At 41.9% G+C, this 17,368-nt stretch overlaps 1 protein-coding gene across 1 annotated transcript in view; it reads right to left on the minus strand.

The window, feature by feature from the left end:
- Positions 1-17,368, minus strand: part of LOC107122524 (dynein heavy chain 11, axonemal-like) — a gene marked incomplete at its 3' end in the record, with an annotated part of 172,393 nt that overhangs the window by 8,607 nt on the left and 146,418 nt on the right. The window contains exons 52-55 of the mRNA XM_015425640.1: positions 16,327-16,489; positions 13,613-13,736; positions 11,708-11,850; positions 7,862-8,023 (exon numbers count right to left, since the gene is read on the minus strand). Of these exons, the coding sequence (XP_015281126.1) occupies positions 7,862-8,023; positions 11,708-11,850; positions 13,613-13,736; positions 16,327-16,489 (592 nt within the window). The remainder of the gene's footprint in view (positions 1-7,861; positions 8,024-11,707; positions 11,851-13,612; positions 13,737-16,326; positions 16,490-17,368) is intronic.

Consider the following 17,368-nt stretch of genomic DNA (forward strand, 5'->3'; position numbering starts at 1 on the left):
CACACACACACACACACACACACACACACAAAATTAGCTAAGGAAACTTTTTTAAATAGAGTGATTGGCTTCTGCCCAGCCATGATCCTTATGAGAAATCTTTACACAGTGGTCCTGAAAAGCCTTTGGTAACAACAGTTTCATTTGTAAACCAGCAAGGGTAGAAGTGGGTTCCGGTAAAGCTGGAAGTGGCCTGAGACAACATGTCCCAATGGGGCAAAATAACTATTGTTATCAAGCTTAACAAAATGGCACAGCATGGGAGGCATGCTGAGCCAGAGAGCAGCTGGTTGTAATTCACACTGTTTTTCAGAAAACTCTAATCGTTCTGAGCAGACCTCTTTGATGACTGGTCTTCCCTGCATTTTCAATTTGTCACTTTCTCTTATGATAAGGTCAGCAGTGACAGCACTTCCTGACATTAACAGCTGTGTCTTCTAAAAGGGTCATTGTGGAACTACTAATTGCAGTAATTTCATTAGCATAAATTATTTATTCTGTCATTCATTTATCTCCAAGGTTTTGGTAGTGTTTTGTTCAATACTACTATACCTTATTTTCCAGTCTAAGCTCCATCAAGCAGAAAGGAAAACAGTAAGTTTATTGCTAATTTGACCCTTTTTGAGTAAAAACTAATTTCACAGCAATGAACCAATAACTATAACCAACAACTTATAAATTAAACATTTTAACTGTTCCCAGAAACAACTGAGCAATTTTTTTTTACAAAATCAATATTTGTGCATGCGTGTGCCTAGATCCAAGCTCGAAATAGACTTCCATACATGAATGAGTTTCCAGGCCTGCAAAAGGATGCAGGTTGGGGAACAGCCCTATGGACAAAGTAGGTTTTTGCATCCTGATGCACTGCTGAACAGATAGTTAATGTTGATGGATGATCACCAGTTGCGTTTTGAGGTACTGATTGCAGGTGCAATACTTCTCACCAAAAAGAGCATACAGCACCAACCATCTCTATTTGGCAGAAGATATCACTGTTTACTGATCTTAGGCAAAAAGTTTTCCCCTTGATTTTATTGTCAGAGACTCCATGCAAGCATTTTCACTGCCCTTACAGAACTGTTCCTACCACTGAACTCAGCTGGGAAGCCCATTCACACCTGCACATTTTCCTTTCTTCTTTTGTGGGCAATAACGCTGACTCAGATCTTGAAGTGAGAGGTGAACTTACATGGATGGGATATCTTATTCTGATTATTTCATGCTCCAAAGCTTCTGCGAGGCCTGCCTTGCTTTTGTAATGTCTCAGTAAATGCAATTACTATGGCTGTGTAAATCATGGGGTTGGACCAATTAGAAGTTGAATGTAGGTTCTACTAATGAATTTAATTACAGATCTTGCATTTGTTGTCACTATTTACTGGGTGGTGTAGCCCATGCACACTAGTTCTATGTGGTCAACTGTCCTTTAACAAATAGAAATAACTTTAGCTTGCAGTGGATAAATTGTACAAATGATAATCAGCCCATGTCCACCAGTCTTCTCCTATGTGGAATCTCTAGAAAGGAGCAGAATTTTTCTTTTTCTTTTCTTATTTCTATCTGACCATTAAATGTCTTAATTTACAGTGCATCTTAAATTCTGCAGAACATTCTTCCTTCCTCCTCAACACATTTACTTTATCCACTCATTTCCACTTCTCTTCAGAGGCATCTATTACACCATGCCTCACCTTTTATTCCTCAGGCATCTCTTATGACACAACCTTACAAAAGTTAAAGGCTGTCCCATTCCCATACTTTGGGCAACGATCCAGCTGACACCAAGGCAACCACTTGGGATGGGCTGAAGGAATCATAAATGTGCTGTAAAGTTGCCAGGGATGATGCTTGCCCCTTCCCTCTTCCCCCTGGAAACGTTTCATCCCTGGCCACTGTGCAGGCATATTTGTGTCTCCTTTGGCCTGTCCTAAGCTGTTGCCAGAGTGATGGTTGCGTCAGGGTGTGGACCTCCTTCCCCTCCAGATTGCTCTTCAGATGCGTCATGTGGGGCAGTGACCCATCTCTTGGCCACCTGGGTCCCGGCAGGGTGTTCTACCTGCCTTGGCTTCAGAGCCTCACCCACTGAACTTCTGTCCTGGCCCCACTGTGCCCCATCCAGTGGGCCTAGGCAGCAGTGCCATGGTGAGGTAGAGCACTGCAGCTCTTGCTTCAGCAGTGTTGCCTCCTGCCCACTCTGGCAGCCACAGTTCATCCCCATTGGCCCTGAGCTTTTCACAGTCCAGCAGCCAGGGTGAGCAGAGTGAGGCTCAGGTGGCACAAGTGAGGGCTGCTGCTGTGGTGGATATGCCCCGGGGGCTGGGGGGCCTCTGGGCAGGGGGACCTCAGAGACAGGCACCCCCCAAAGTAGCTTTTGTGGTCAGTCTACCATGATTAAATGTAGCTTTTAAAAGTATCAAATGTGGCACAAGAATGGAAGGGAAAGTTGTCATACCCACAAAACAGCATTTCCTCAGTGATAACTGAGGTGTTTGAATTCGCAGCTTGGCATCCACACCTCTCCATTGTTCTCCATGGAGAACAGCGGTCACTACAGGTGTGGAAGGGGAGGTATTTGTGAATTTCCTGCATTGTGGAGGGGGTTGGACTAGATGATCCAGGAGGTCCCTTCCAACTCTATGACTCTATGTAAAACTTATATATATAATATTATATATAACACTGGGAAAACTGAGTGGTGCGGTTCAACATAGCCTTTTCTGTGAACAAAGGATCCTCATCATGTGAGGGGGGGGGGGAGAGAGCTGCAGTCAATGTTCCCTCTAAGCTCTACAGTGTTGTGAGCAGAAATTCTACCTTATGAGCGAAAAAAGCTAGTAGCATTAAAGTTGTGAATCTACATTTGACTATCACATAAATTAGTTTCTTAGAAGATTATTTCCATAACCCTGTAAAAGTCTCAGAACGAATTTTTAAAACTATATTTAAACTGTATTTTAGCAATAATTTAAACATTATAAGAGAAAACAGAATCAAGTCAAATTTCATTACACAAAATGTTATCCTCTATGGGGGTAGATCAGGCCTCTGGAGAACAGGTCTACCCGCTCCAGTCCACTATTATTGGTAGACCTGGCCTTGGACCATCACCCTGCACTGAGCCTTAGAAAACATACCAGCACTCTTACAGTCTACTTTGGTGGGTTTTTAAAAGTGAAATAAGACAAATTTACAGGTCAAGTATAACAGAGGTGGAACAATCACTGTTAGAGCCCTGCCTAACCTAACAAACAGGAAGTTGCTTAAATGTTATCATCCTGACCAAATTACTTATTTATTCAAATATTTATATCCCACTTTTACTGTGACTTAAGGCATCTTACAAATCATACTGAAAAGGAGTGTGCAAAAACCCCCCAATGATTTTCCCTGCTCCATTATAGCCTACGATGGGGACCATTATAACCAAGGGGCCCATAGGCCATAATGGAGAATTGATCCAGGGGTATCTGGGGCTCTAGGGGAGTTGTTTTTTTGAGGTAGAGGCACCAAATTTACAGCATAGCTCTTCAACCCCACCCCCAAGTTTCAAAAAGATTGGACCATGGGGTCCAAATCTATGGGTCCTAGAAGGAAGTACCCCACCCTCCATTGTTTCCAATGGAGGAAAAATGCTTGTGAGCTGGAAGCTAAAAGCCCTGAGCAGCCAGCTGAAATGTTGCATGCCAGCACCCCATAGCACACCTTAGAGGGAACACAGGCTGCAGTAGTGGATGTGAGGAGCTATTTTCACTCAGGATATATTTATTACTCCTTGGGTTTCTTGCAAGTCTTCGAATTCCAAACCTAGTGGTGGAAGGGGTATGTGCTGGCATGAGAGAGAAATGCTAGATCTTCTTTTGCTCTGGGAGGAAGAGAAGGTGAGGAGGCACTTGGTTCCTCCCACAGGAGCATTGATGTTTTTGAAAACATCTAAGCAGTTGCACTCTAAATGGCCAATCACCACTGAGCATTCCTCCATTTAACATTTTTTAAAATGAGCCATCCCATCACTGACAAAACATATGACGAAATGGCTGTACAACAAGGAAGGGCAGAATACATCAGGCAGGTTTGGTTCAAATTCAAAAGGAAAACGCAGAAATAAATGCCCTTTGGCAGAATGAGTGTTGCAAAGTCGGAGCATCAGCTTTGACATTCTACTTGCCAGAAATCAGGGGCAAGCACGTAGTGCGGATAAGGTCTTACTGACTGCTCAGAAGGTGCATCTGTGTGTTATTCATGTCACATCTCCAAGGTCTTAAACACTCAGGTTTCCAATGAAACTTTGTTTGGGTCTACATGTAGAAATAAGCTACTAGAGTGCTGAGGTAGCAAGATTTTTTGCTTTCACATACTGGAAAGATGTGGTGAATATGCAGCCTCAAGGATAGTGTGAACCTCTGAAGGAAGCATTGATAAAAATGGTTAGACCTCTGTTAGTTAATTTTAACTGATTCCCACATGTCCAAAATGTATTCTGTTCTATAATTATAATGAATATAAGCCCCTTTTTATAACTAAAGCCTAAACCAAAGTCACTCTCAACAAAGCAGTTTCAGTTAAAGAACTGATTTATTATTCATTAATTTTGAAGTATGAATTTTTCAAGGCAATGAGAGCATGTCTCATAAATTTATTCTCATTGTTGTATACATCTGTACTACATTCAACAGAAAGGAAAGGTTTTGTTCCTAGCACCAAAATCTGATCCCTACAACACAGTCAAGGGACCAATATAAAAAGCAAAAATTTCAAAATATTTCCTTTGATCCAAGAATTCAGTATACTATTGAAGAAAAAGCAACAGTGGATACTACTGAGAGACTGAATCTGTATATGATCATTCTGAAGGAAGAGTGGTTTCCCCAGAGGTAGATTCTGGGGGGAATCGCGGGGGATCGCAGTTCCCCCGGGTGAGGTGCGGGGGGGCAGGGCACATGACGAAGTCCTGCTCCCTGCTTCCGGCCGCCCCGCTTCCGGCCCTCATTCAGCCAGGAGGAGGCAGGAGAAGAGGGAGGGTAAGTTGCTTCCCCCCCGCCTCTCCCCACCCCTGCCTGTCTGGGGCCAGGGAGGGCCTTCGCGGGGCTTCCTCGCACTCCCGCCGGCCTTGCAGGTCCACCGCCGGGCCCCTCATTGGCCATCATACTTTTAAAAAAGCACTGTTTTTTTTGAGAGGAGGTATAGTCCACTAAGACTAGCGTGCCACCTGTCCAGGTTGTCCAGAGGTCCCCATCAGCTCAAGAACTGCAGATCTTGGAAGCTAAGCAGGGTTGACTCTGCAAGTATTTATGTCACACTTCCTGTGATGTCAGGGGGTGTGGCCTTATGACACACTTCTGGTGATGTCAGGGGGTGTGGCATATGCTAATGAGTTATGCTAATGAGTTCCCCTAGCTCTTTTTCTACGAAACGACCCCTGGGTTTCCCCCTTTACTGCTACTGTGGCACTAATGCTGGTCTAGCAACGATGGATAGTGTTCACAGAACCACGGAGAAGGGACAGAGGCAGGAATCTGGCTGTTTTTGTTCCTTTGATTTTCTTTAGGTTCCCCCACCCCTTGTTTTATACTAGTCAATACAATGGTGAAATTCACCAGACTAGGGTATAAGCAGCTTCTGATTTACTAAACTTCATTTCTGAAGGGGGATGCACTGCTGAGACACAACCTGCGCTTTTTGCTTTTAAAGAGGTATCTGAATACATATGTAGATATACAACAACCCTTCAGCATATTAAAACAATATAATAAACATTTTGGAGAATATAAAAAATGAATGTGCGAAAGGCAGCCTACGAGTTTGTACAGATATCACCAGCATAGAGCTGGTACAGAAAATAAGACGAGTCTCTGCATGGCCAGTAGATGTCATTGGTCACTCTTTGTAATATCACAGTCACTGATTTCATTGTTCAATATTGCTAGCATGGGAGATGAAGAAATGAAAGCTGCATTTTAAAAGAAGCACTCCCTCATTTCCTCCCCTCTCTCTCTGACTCAGTTTTCAAACCATAATGTATTGTTACTTTTAGATGGAATGCAATTTTTTCAAAGACCACATAATCCCCCTTTTAAACTGACCACTGTGAACTGGTGTCTTCTTGAGGTAACAGGGAGGATATTTACTGAGCACATAACAGTGGATCTGTTTCTGAAAGCTTAGCCCAAAGCCAGTGCATGCATTTACCTAAAGCACAGTATCTGCTGTTATGACCAGACTTTCACTGGCAGCTTTTATCAGGATTCAACAGTGTTTGGCTGCCGCAAATTTCTCTTTTATAGCAACAGATAGTAAGACACAATTGGACACGCTTCATTTAGCCATCTGGAAATCCCATGTTTTTCATCATTATGAGTCCTTTACTTTGACAGCATCACAGCAAACAGATATCTATGCTGCTGAGCACTAACTGATATACCAAACCCAAACACTGGGATTGTAGCCAAAAAAAAAGATTTTTTTACTTCCTTTTGTTTGGATCATTTATAAACCAATTGTAAGCCAGCGTTTCCCACAGTTTCTATGGTTTTCACACTTGGTTCTACTATGTTGCATCCAGGGGTCTTGTTGTAGAAAAAGAGCTGCCGGAGCTCATTAGCATAACTCATTAGCATAACTTATTTGCATATGCCACGCCCCCTGACATCACCGGAAGTGACAGAAGGCCACACCCCCTGACATCACCGGAAGTGTGTCAGAAGGCCCGGCTACTTACCCTCCTGCTTCATCCTCATTCCCAAACGGAATGAGGATCGAAGCAGAGGGCGGGGTAAAGAAGGGGCGGGGCTTCACCACGTGACCGCCCCACCTTGTAAGCCAGCGTTTCCCACAGTTTCTATGTTTTCACACTTGGTTCTACTATGTTGCATCTATCCCTGTCATCAGCATCTGTACTGGTATCAGGCCATTCATACCCATATTTATATTTTCTCATTGTTTAATCATATTGAGGGGTAAATCTTGACCTTTTCTAATCTTTCTGTTCCTAGTCAAAGTTGATCCAGCTTGGTGGGGGACAGAGTCGAATTATGAACATTAACAAAGCACCTTGTAGAGCAGGAGGCCAATGTTTTATGAGCACTTCTCCATCTGGCTCTTTATCTCTCTCAAGAGGAAGAGTGTGTGTCAGTGTGTTTGTAGTGGTGGTGGGAAATACAGGGAAATGCAGTTAAATGATTTATAAGGTTTCACTGTTACTGACAGTATTCTATTCTGACTTCCTGAAATTCTTCAACGAAGTACCATATCAGGATGCAATTATTTAGAGCCAATTGATATTACTTTACTGACTTGCATCTTACAAATAGATGCAAGAAGTATGGCAGAGAAAATATTCTCAGTTCAGGCTCCAGTTTAAAGGAGAACTTGTGGAATCTGCTGGCTGAATACTGAGGACAGACTTTGAATTTTTTTAGTTCTTTAGAGAGTGAAAAACATGGCAGTAAATTCAAAAGAAGTAACAATTTGACAGAAAGGTGGTAATTTCCAGAAATGGAACTAAACTCGTCTAATTTTACAAAATGTTTTAAACAAAGTCATGACATGAAACCCTTCCATTTTATAACGAGGCCTAAAAGCTCACAAATGGATATTAGGATCCATTAGGGTAAATTGATTTTGTCTATTAAACATATTTTAATTTTTTTAAATTTCAAACTCTGTAAATTTCCCAAAGAAACTACTTGTCCTGTACTGAAAGAATATAGTGAGAAACCACAGTAATCTCTGCAACTTTAAATGAAGATAAATATGTGAAGAAACCAAAAAAATAAAGGATCCCCCCCCACCTGTTCCATTATTGATCTTCCAGAGAGCTGTGTTGTTTTTGCATATGATTGAGGAGCTTGAAACTCTGTACCTTAATCCCAGGCGTCTCATCAATGAACCTCCTGCTGACGGACAGCAGGGCCTCCTGTGGCCACTCATGAAACCAGTCAATAGCTGTGCAGTTAACTATGGCTGGGAACTTCCGAGCTCTAACTCTCAGTGTGGAACCGACAGGAGAGAAACACATAATGATCTGGATGGATGAGGAGAAAGAAAAAAGTGAGGGTGAAGTATTACATGGTGATCAAAGAGAAGAATGCAGTCAATTGCAGCAGCAGTGAGCCACTAACTGGGTTCACCAATGAAAATGCAGTCTACCTAGTAGCTAATGAATTTAGTCAAATCAGGATTTTACATCCAAGCAAGTGGTGTTTTATTCACTTGCACCGTGGTTTGTATTTATTGCTTCTCCAAACTTTATCTACTTGTGAGTCATTTCTCCACCCTATTCAGTAAGAGCTAATGAATCTCACATGCACTCATCAACAATGCAAAATCCTAATTACAAAATAAAGTCATTGAAGCAACCAGTTTAGCACAATACCACTTCCTGAGTTTCTGAATCTGTGTAGGTCAAGTGGTGTTTTATTCACTTGCACCGTGCTTTGTATTTAGTGCTTCTCCAAACTTTTACTTGTGAGTCATTTCTCCACCCTATTCAGTACCAGCTAATGAATCTCACATGCATTCATCAACAATGCAAAATCCTAATTATAAAATAAAGTCATTGAAGCAATCAGTTTAGCACAATACCACTTCCTGAGTTTCTGAATCTGTGTAGGTTAACAATGACCACAATTTTTGAAGCAAGATTTCTACTACTGTTTGGGTACACCTTTGTTTTTGATACAGTGCTATGACAACAATTCTTCAGGGTTCTCACCAATATCAGAAAAACCGAAGGAATCAGATAAACACCTACCTATTTTTAAATAACAACACACTTAAATAATTCTTGTTGATCTTCACACTCCTGACCTTAAATATCTCCTTGGAATGAAACACCACTGATTTTAACAGAGCATTACCCAGTAAGTGTGTTTAGAACTGAAGCCCTACATTACCACATACATTCTCTCCTGCTACCTTTATGTATTATCTTGCAGATGTTGTCTGATGCGTTAACCAACATCTTCTAAAGTACATACTCTCTACTTTGTAGCCCTTTAAAGTCTGAATTGATACTTTTCATAGCTGCCTCTGGAAGTACTAATTTTGCACAGTGGGACACCTGCAAAGCAGTGGCAAGGCAAGGCGCATTTTAAAAAGCCTTTAAAATAATGTAGTCATGGGTGAGATTAGAGAGAGGATCAAAGAGGATGGAAGTGAAAGAAATAGTTTCAAAACAGATATGAGCCATGATTTACATATTTACTGCAAGTACCAGGTACAAGATAATATGGGGGCAAAAACTTACTTCATACAAAGCCACAAGAGAAACAAAAATATAAGGTGGGATAATCTTCCAAATTATTCTACAAAAACCATAAACCAACTTCAAACAGAACAAAAAGTAGTTTAATTTAGCTTCATATTAGTTTCAGTAACTCCATTTTTAGGGCATTAAAAAGTTATAGTACTTAATATGGAAGCAATCTTATGATGTAATAGTTCAAGAATACTATGTATTCATTAAGGCATATACATCCATAACTTTTAAAATAGTAATATTATAATAAGGAAAGATATTCAAAGCAGTCCACAACTACTATTAATGCTTTTAACAACAGATACACAACATATAGAAAGGCGGCACAGCTAGGGTCCTTCATCAAGAGAAGTGCAAAGTGTTAACACCCCTCTTATCCCCCTCTCTCCAAACTCCCCACACTCCTGGCCAACTTGGAGCACTGGACAGGAAACATCTCACTTGGAAGCAAAAATATCCCACTCTGCCCAGAAGCAACCAGCTTGTACCCACACTGCCTGATCAAGGGACTGATGGGTGGTTAAGCTGTGTTGGGGGTGGGACACTGGGGACCATGCAGCATACCAAGGGTTCAAATTCTCTCAGCTTCTCCTCCCACAATGTATATGGTTGCACACCATGAGCCATTTCACTTTAAATGTTTGGTCTGGTACTGCATGCCTTTCTTAAGAAAGGGAATTTCATGGATATTTGCATGTACTTACGAAACACTGTGGAGAAATGAGTTTTATCTTAGATGTTTGGACTGTACAAAACATTCAGTTTTTAAAAGTTTTTCTCTGTCTTAGTAGAGAACAGGAGGGGTGGTGGTGGTTGAGCCTTACCCAGCCAGGCTTTAGAAATGCTAATGGAATTCCTGGGCTGGAGACAGTGCTCTGGCTAGAGGCTGATACCTAGTAGAGAAAAGAGGTTTGGGAGGTCTGAGATCATAGAATCATAGAGTTGGAAGGAACCTCCAGGGTCAATTAGTCCAACCCCCGGCACAGTGCAGGAAATTCACAAATACCTTCCCTCCATACACACCTAGTGACCCCATTCCAAAGCCCAGAAGATGACAAAAAATCTCCAGTAAAAGAAGGTAAAAGAAGACAGGGACGGCAAAGGATGAGATGGTTAGACGGTGTCATCGATGCAACGAACATGAAATTGACCAAGCTTCAGAGGATAGCGACGCACAGGAGGGCCTGGCGTGATCTGGTCCATGGGGTCGCGAAGAGTCGGACTCGACTGTGCGACTGAACAACAACAACACCTTTCCTTTGGGATCCTTTGCTCATTCTGTAGCTGTGCTGAGTGTATGTGTGTGGACATTTTCTTTTTAATAAATGTTTATAACTTTTGATGCTGGCAGTTGTTCTTTGTATCACACAGACCTTCACCATTCAAACACGCTATTCAAAACAGGCACCAGGAGAAGGGGGGGGGGCAATCAAGTTGGCAAACTGCCAATCCCCCAGTGGTGTGCAAGTGCAGTAAGTTGTTTCCATGGTAACCAGATGCTGGCTAATGGGAGACATGGGCACAAGGTGGGGCGTTAGAACAGCAGTGCAGGGAAGGAGGATGGGGGCCCTGGTCCTCTCAATGGGTAATTCCAACAAAGCAGCAGGTGAATCAAAAGAGGGAGAGAAAAATCCTCCAAGGGTCAAGAAAGCTGGAAGAGGCATGTTGCCAGACAGAGGCTTGGATGGCTGCTGGAGCCAGGACACCTTGGAAGGCATGGCGGAACATGGCCTGCAGGTCAGTGGGGCTGTTCTACAACAATCAACAGCAGCACTCTTAACACAGTTGGGACCATTAGGGAAGTAGCGTATTAAATTCTGGGCACCAAAGTCCAGGAAGGTACCATACTTTTAAGAAGATATAGACAAACTGGAAGAGGTTTAGCAAAGTGGTCACTGGTCTGAAAAACAAATCCTGTGAGAAAGGTTGAATCAACTGGGTATGTTTAGCTTGAAGAAGAGCAGACTAAAGGGGATATGAATTCACTCTTTAAATATCTGATGGGCTGCCACATACCCCTCTGCCTAGTCAGTGATAGGAAGTGCATGCTGCTGTGCTTCAACCCAATTAAAAGACTATTAATTACACAAGACAAGAGCAAGGGCTTGTTCTCTGTCACTACAAAGGGCAAAGCTAGATCTAAGGGGCTTAAGTTATAGGATAACAGATTTCAGTTCAGTTTAAGGAGCAGTTCAACAATGGAACCAACTACCTGAGTATGGGTCGGCTCTCCTTTGCTGGAGGTATTCAGGCAGAGGCTGGACAGCCATCTGTTGCAAAAGGTCTTGTCTGAATTTCTTGCACTGAGCAGGTGGTTGGAACAGACACAATAAATGACTTCTTCCATCTTTATGATTCTAAATACTGTGGTGCTCACACTAAAGAATATAAACATTCGTCCTAGTTCAACACAGGTTTCACACTTGAAATCTCAGATATATGTCTTACCTTTAGCTGGCGTCGTACTCTGTCTAAAAAAAACTTCCAACAGTTTTCTCTGGTATCAACAAGACCATGCCCCCGTATTTCATTTCTAATTCCTGCAATTACAGCATCCATATCTTCATCACTAAATAGATCTGGAACTTCTCCTACATGAAAATAAAATAATGGAATTAGGAAACCCTACCATAATGGCAAAATGAACACAAGCCTCAACTGAATTAACTATTTGGACTGTAAATCTTGTGACATTTGTACTGACTCTGGATGGCTGGAATGAAGTTAGTTGCTGCAGAATGGCACTAGTGATAAATTAATTCAGAGTATTTTATTGTTTACATTTGTTAAAGATTATTCTGTGGTTTTAAAGATACTACATCCCACTCTCAACCTCTGAGGATAAGGCAGAAATAGATTCCTAAATCTTGTATTTAAATAGCAATTATCTTGCAAGGCCATTTTGTTTTGGAAATTAGAAAATATGAACTGCAAAACTAGAAATAACAAATCACATGCTAGGGTATTGTGATGTTTCTGACATCACAGTATCCTGTAACGTTCTTCACATTACAACAAAATTCCTCCCCTCTGTCTAATCAGTAATAGGAAGTGCATGCTGATGTGCTTCATCACCCAATTAAAAGAGTATTAATTAATCAAATCTGGGACACTTCACTGATATTTCACTATTGCTCTAAAACACAATTGATAATTTATTTATAAATGTTATTTTTAGACTGCCCTCCCCCAAATACTTGGGGCTCAGGGTGGTGTACAACATTCAGATATAGTTTAAAACAGTCGTGAAGGTACATCAGTCCCAGACCGTTTAAGGCCTTAAAGATTAGTACCAAGACTTGGAACTGATCTGGTAATTCAACCTGGGCCAGTGCAGCTGGCAGAGCACTGGTTGGATATGTGCTGTTAATGGGGCTCTGGTAAGAACCAATGCCGCTGTGTTCTGGACCAGTTGTAACTTCTGGGCCAGCCTCAAGGGTAGGGATATGTAGAGGAGGGTTACAGTAGTCTAACCTAGAGATGACCATTGCATGGATTACCGTGGCTAGGTTGGGGTGAGACATGAAGGGGGCCAGCTGCCTGGCTGGGTGGAGTTGAAAAAATGCCAGTCTGGCAAAATTCATGATCTGGGCCTCCATCAATAAGGAGGCATCCAGAAGCACACCCAGGCTCTTGATGGTGGGTGCTGGTTTTAGTGGCACCTCATCTAAAGATGGGAGCTGGCACCCCAATCCTGAGTTCCCCCTCCCCAGCCACAGAACCTCCATCTTAGACGGATTCAGTCTCAGTTGGCTCTGCTTCAACCAGCCCTTCAGTCAAATTGCTTGGGGTAGTGTCCGGTCGGCCATCCATCAGCAGATATAGTTGGGTGTCATCAGCATACTGATGGCAGCCCAGCCCAAAACTCCACACCAGCTGGGCGAGGGGGTGCATGTAGATGTTAAACAACATTGGGGAGAGGACTGCTCCCTGAAGGACCCCACATACCAGGGGGCATCAAGGTGACATCCTCTCTCCAAGCACCACCTGTCTCCAAGCACCACATTATGGATATGGACAAGCAGAAGATCTAAAATGCATAGAAACTGCTTCCTCAGTCAATCCAGTTAGGTCAGCAGAAGTGAACCAATATACAAGCAACACCAATGAACAGAACCTATGCCTATGCAACACATGACCTTGATATTAGCGTCTGAGGAACAACATTGTTTGCTATTTAAGCAAACTAGGCAGAGTACTGAAGTTAGCTGGGTTGAGATGCCTTTTCCCAAAGGGCACCCCACCTGCACGGAAAACATGTCAAAGACAAATAATCCTCCTTTTAAAGTTCATTGAAACCCCAGATAATTTGTCATTGGGAAGATCTTTCAAGAAACGTGTAGGTCTAATCACCTGACGCCAACAAGTCATTAATCAGCACAAGAAAGTGTTCATCTGGAACCTGAGCATCTGTCAGCAAAAACACAGTGGGAATGTTCTTGGCTCCTGCCTTGATGTACAGATTGGCAAGATCTACCTGTAAGGAAAGAAGGCAATTATTCATGTTACATTACAGAACTGAAACAAGAAGGGGTAAAAAGGGATAACACGTGAAAAAACTTGAAAGCAATACATTGATGTTTCACACTTCCTATTTACATATCCTAAATATGATTCATCCTTATCCATAGGATTTTGCCCCTAAAAATCTACCTCTGATTTTAAAGTCACCAGATGTGGCTTGATAAGACTATAGGGTGAAAATTAAACAGCAATGTAATAAAAGTAAATCTTCCTCATAATACTCAGGAAATTGATGCTAAATCAAGGAACTCCATTCTTAGCCTTGCCAATACTGCCACTTCACAAGTATTCCATTCCACACTCATTTTATTTGCAAGAACATTATAAAAATGTATTCACAAAGAAGGAAATGTGCTGCATTCATGGAAATCTATGTATAAGTAAGTTCCTTGTACAATTGTTTAAGTCAGAAGATGTCACTGAACATGTATGCCTTAAATGTTTTCCAGAGCAGCATAGGAACAGCTGCTCCAAAAACAGTTGGATGACTGTCTAATTCACTCCATGGGCAGAGAAATATATTTTCCCCAAAAAATTAGTTCCTTCCCTCTTAGAAAAAGACCTATGCACTTGATTCAGTCCACATGGATGGGTCCTTTAGATGCAGCCCGAAACCATGCAGGATCTGTTATGGATAAGTGATTGCCTTATAGCTGGGCGAATGTTGAAAGTGCACCTTAGTGTGGTGGGAATGTGCAGGTACATATATTTTCTGAGATTTTTTAAAAAATGAAAGGACAGTCCAAAACAATGACAGAAAAGCAAAATTCTTGCCAGTCATCCACAGGTAAAGCACAGTCAGCCAACTACATCCATATTATCTGAGGTGCTGTTTTTTTGCACCTTGCATTTTCTTTAAATGATGAGAATGTGCACTCCCTCCTCCCTCTTCTCATACACATATCTGGGAAATTTTAGACTATTTTGAAGTTAAGGGCAGATTGTTACGGAACAAAGACAAACTGTGGCTTGTTCTTTTACTGGCTAACTGATTTAAATGAAACAACAAATTGTGGTTTGTTGAGAACCAGGAATCTTAAATTTCTAAACCACGCATAAGGGCAAGAGGAAGGGAGTGTGTCAGTCCAAGGATCTCGTGGCTTGTCCTTGTTGCAAACAAACCAAGGATTGTTGATGATATCTAGATGAAGCCATAATTAGCCTTTAATGCCAAAGTAAGTAGAAGAATAAATAAATATATAATGGAGGACAGAAAAAAGGCACCTTTGAGATTTGGGGTCGACCCAATGCAGTACCAAGTTGTACTAGAGGAAGGCAATTTGCCCACCTGCCCCTTCTCACTGAAGCCTTCTTTGCCCCCCAAATCGTGTTCCTTCAGACTGACGGATTCAAAGGAACAGGGGGGGGGGATATTTGGGAGCCTGCAGTGGAGGGTAGAAGAGCAAAAATTGCTTTCTCCTCCAAAAATTGAAAAGTCATTATCTTGGGTAGAAGCCACTGCTGTGCCAATGGAACATACCCATAGGACCCATAGAACTTGAGTTGTGTTAGGCTACAGTGCAGACAACCCGAAATGGTAGGTTATCTCACAGTATAATCCTAAGAGCCACACCCTTTCAAGACTATTGAAGTCAATGAGGTTGGAGAGATGCAACTCTATGGTTCTTATTGCTGTGTTGAGTTGGACATCAAGTTTTTGGACATGGGGCTGTTGAGCCATACTGAAGCACCGTATTTCACGGCCAGCTTTCTGCCACCTAATCAGGCCAGCTCAAGGCATTTTGCTACCAGAAGCACTTTTCTCCTGTACAATCCCATCTAGACCAAAGTGATCTCCAGAAACAGCACTTCTGGAGCTTGCCTTGGACCCAGATGTTGGTGGCATGGGTACAGGGCTTGCTCCTGTCATTGCATTCAAGACCCATGCCACCCCAGCCACATCCAAGGTGAACTCCAAAAGTGATACTATTGCAGCCCATTTTGGAACTGGGAAGTGGTTGCATGTGTCTTGAATGCAATGACAAGAGCAAGCTACACCATCACCTCTCCCAAATCAACACCTGGTGCCCCAAGCAGTTCTTTGTGTCACTTGTGTAGTGACACAAACCTTGCATCTAGCTACAGATATCCCCACCCTTTACAGTTCTTAATTTTGCACTGTTGACTGGCTACTTTCTAGAATGGTCTACCTGAATACGGTGGAGAAAAGACCAATAGAGTTTGCAAGTAATATTTACCCAAATGGGAGGGGAGAAACTTTGGTGAACAATGAGAGTGTGAAGATGATATGCCCCTGGTTTCTACATTTAAATTAGGGAATGTAAACCATGCAGGGTATAGTAAGATGGTACAGGATATAACAAGTTTGCTGAAACAAAGGAAGCCTGCCTGTGGTCAGTTTCTGGATGGGAGAATGCCTGGGAATCTTATTTAAGACATGGGTTCCATGATGGAAGAAAGATATGCATATAGCAAATAAAGAATGCAATGCTTTGCTTCTATTCTCATTGCAGCTGCTCAGGTTCCATGTTGCACTGATTCAGATCTAGCAATTCTTACAATGATGTAATATTTAGATTTACCCTGAGGTCCTGAATCCCATAGCCTTTCTTCAGTGTAATTTGAAACACTTCAAGAGATCCAATGAATGCAGCCAGTCGTGATAGGCTTTGTTTGCCACTGCCCCCTACTCCAACCAAAAGCGCATAACCACAAGAGGATTCCAAGATTCGACTAATACGACAGCTGATGATGAAAAAAGCAGTTTATAACAGCAGAGTATGACAAAACCTATATTATTATTTTGCAATTTGTTTTGTTCGTTTCTTGTAAGAAAGAATACTTTTGGTCATTAGATGTGACCACAGTGGGTCATGATAAAATTAGACAGGTTCTAGCTTAGTACTTTTGTCACTACAAAAATCATTCCCAGACTATAGTGCTAAAGGGATATAATTTTAAAAGTTTCTTATTCATTTATTTTTATTTTATTCGATTTATATCCCACCCTCCCCATATAGCAGGCTCAGGCTTATGAGCCTCTATGAAGTTGTTGAGCACAAAAGTACTAAAAATTTCCACGTGCTATAACATCCTGAGCAAGTTAATTACTCTTCTCATTTTAAGTTTTTGTCATACATTTATTCTCTACTTTAAAAAGAACATAACAGAGGGGACTGAATTGCAAAGGATGTTTCATAATTCCTGCCACGTTGAGGTCCATAACCATGTAACAAGGGGCTATACTAAAAGTGATGACTTTTGAAAATGTAATAAAATACATTTTTAAAAAATAGTGATAATGGCCACATGCCCTGGGCAATTTTTAAAGAACTACAAATGCTTCTAAATTGGCAGCAGGGGCCACAGGCAGGTGGCCACCGTAACCTGTAGTTTGGCCCAAAGAGGTAGACACACTAGCATAGCTGTTGCGGTAGAAAGATGGCTCTCCTGAAGAGAATGACCGCCACAGCCGATGGGACCTACCTGAGGAAGATTATATCCTGTCAAGTAAGACTACAGATTGCTGTCTTGCAGTATAGTTAAAAGTGGTTTCAAACAGCAGCCTTGTGATCTACTGGGTCAAACTGACCCAGCTTGCAACAGCACTATAAAAGTGTAGAT

This window comes from Gekko japonicus, unplaced genomic scaffold, assembly GCF_001447785.1.
Source record: "Gekko japonicus isolate JY-2015 unplaced genomic scaffold, Gekko_japonicus_V1.1 scaffold1024, whole genome shotgun sequence".
Lineage (NCBI taxonomy): Eukaryota > Metazoa > Chordata > Lepidosauria > Squamata > Gekkonidae > Gekko > Gekko japonicus.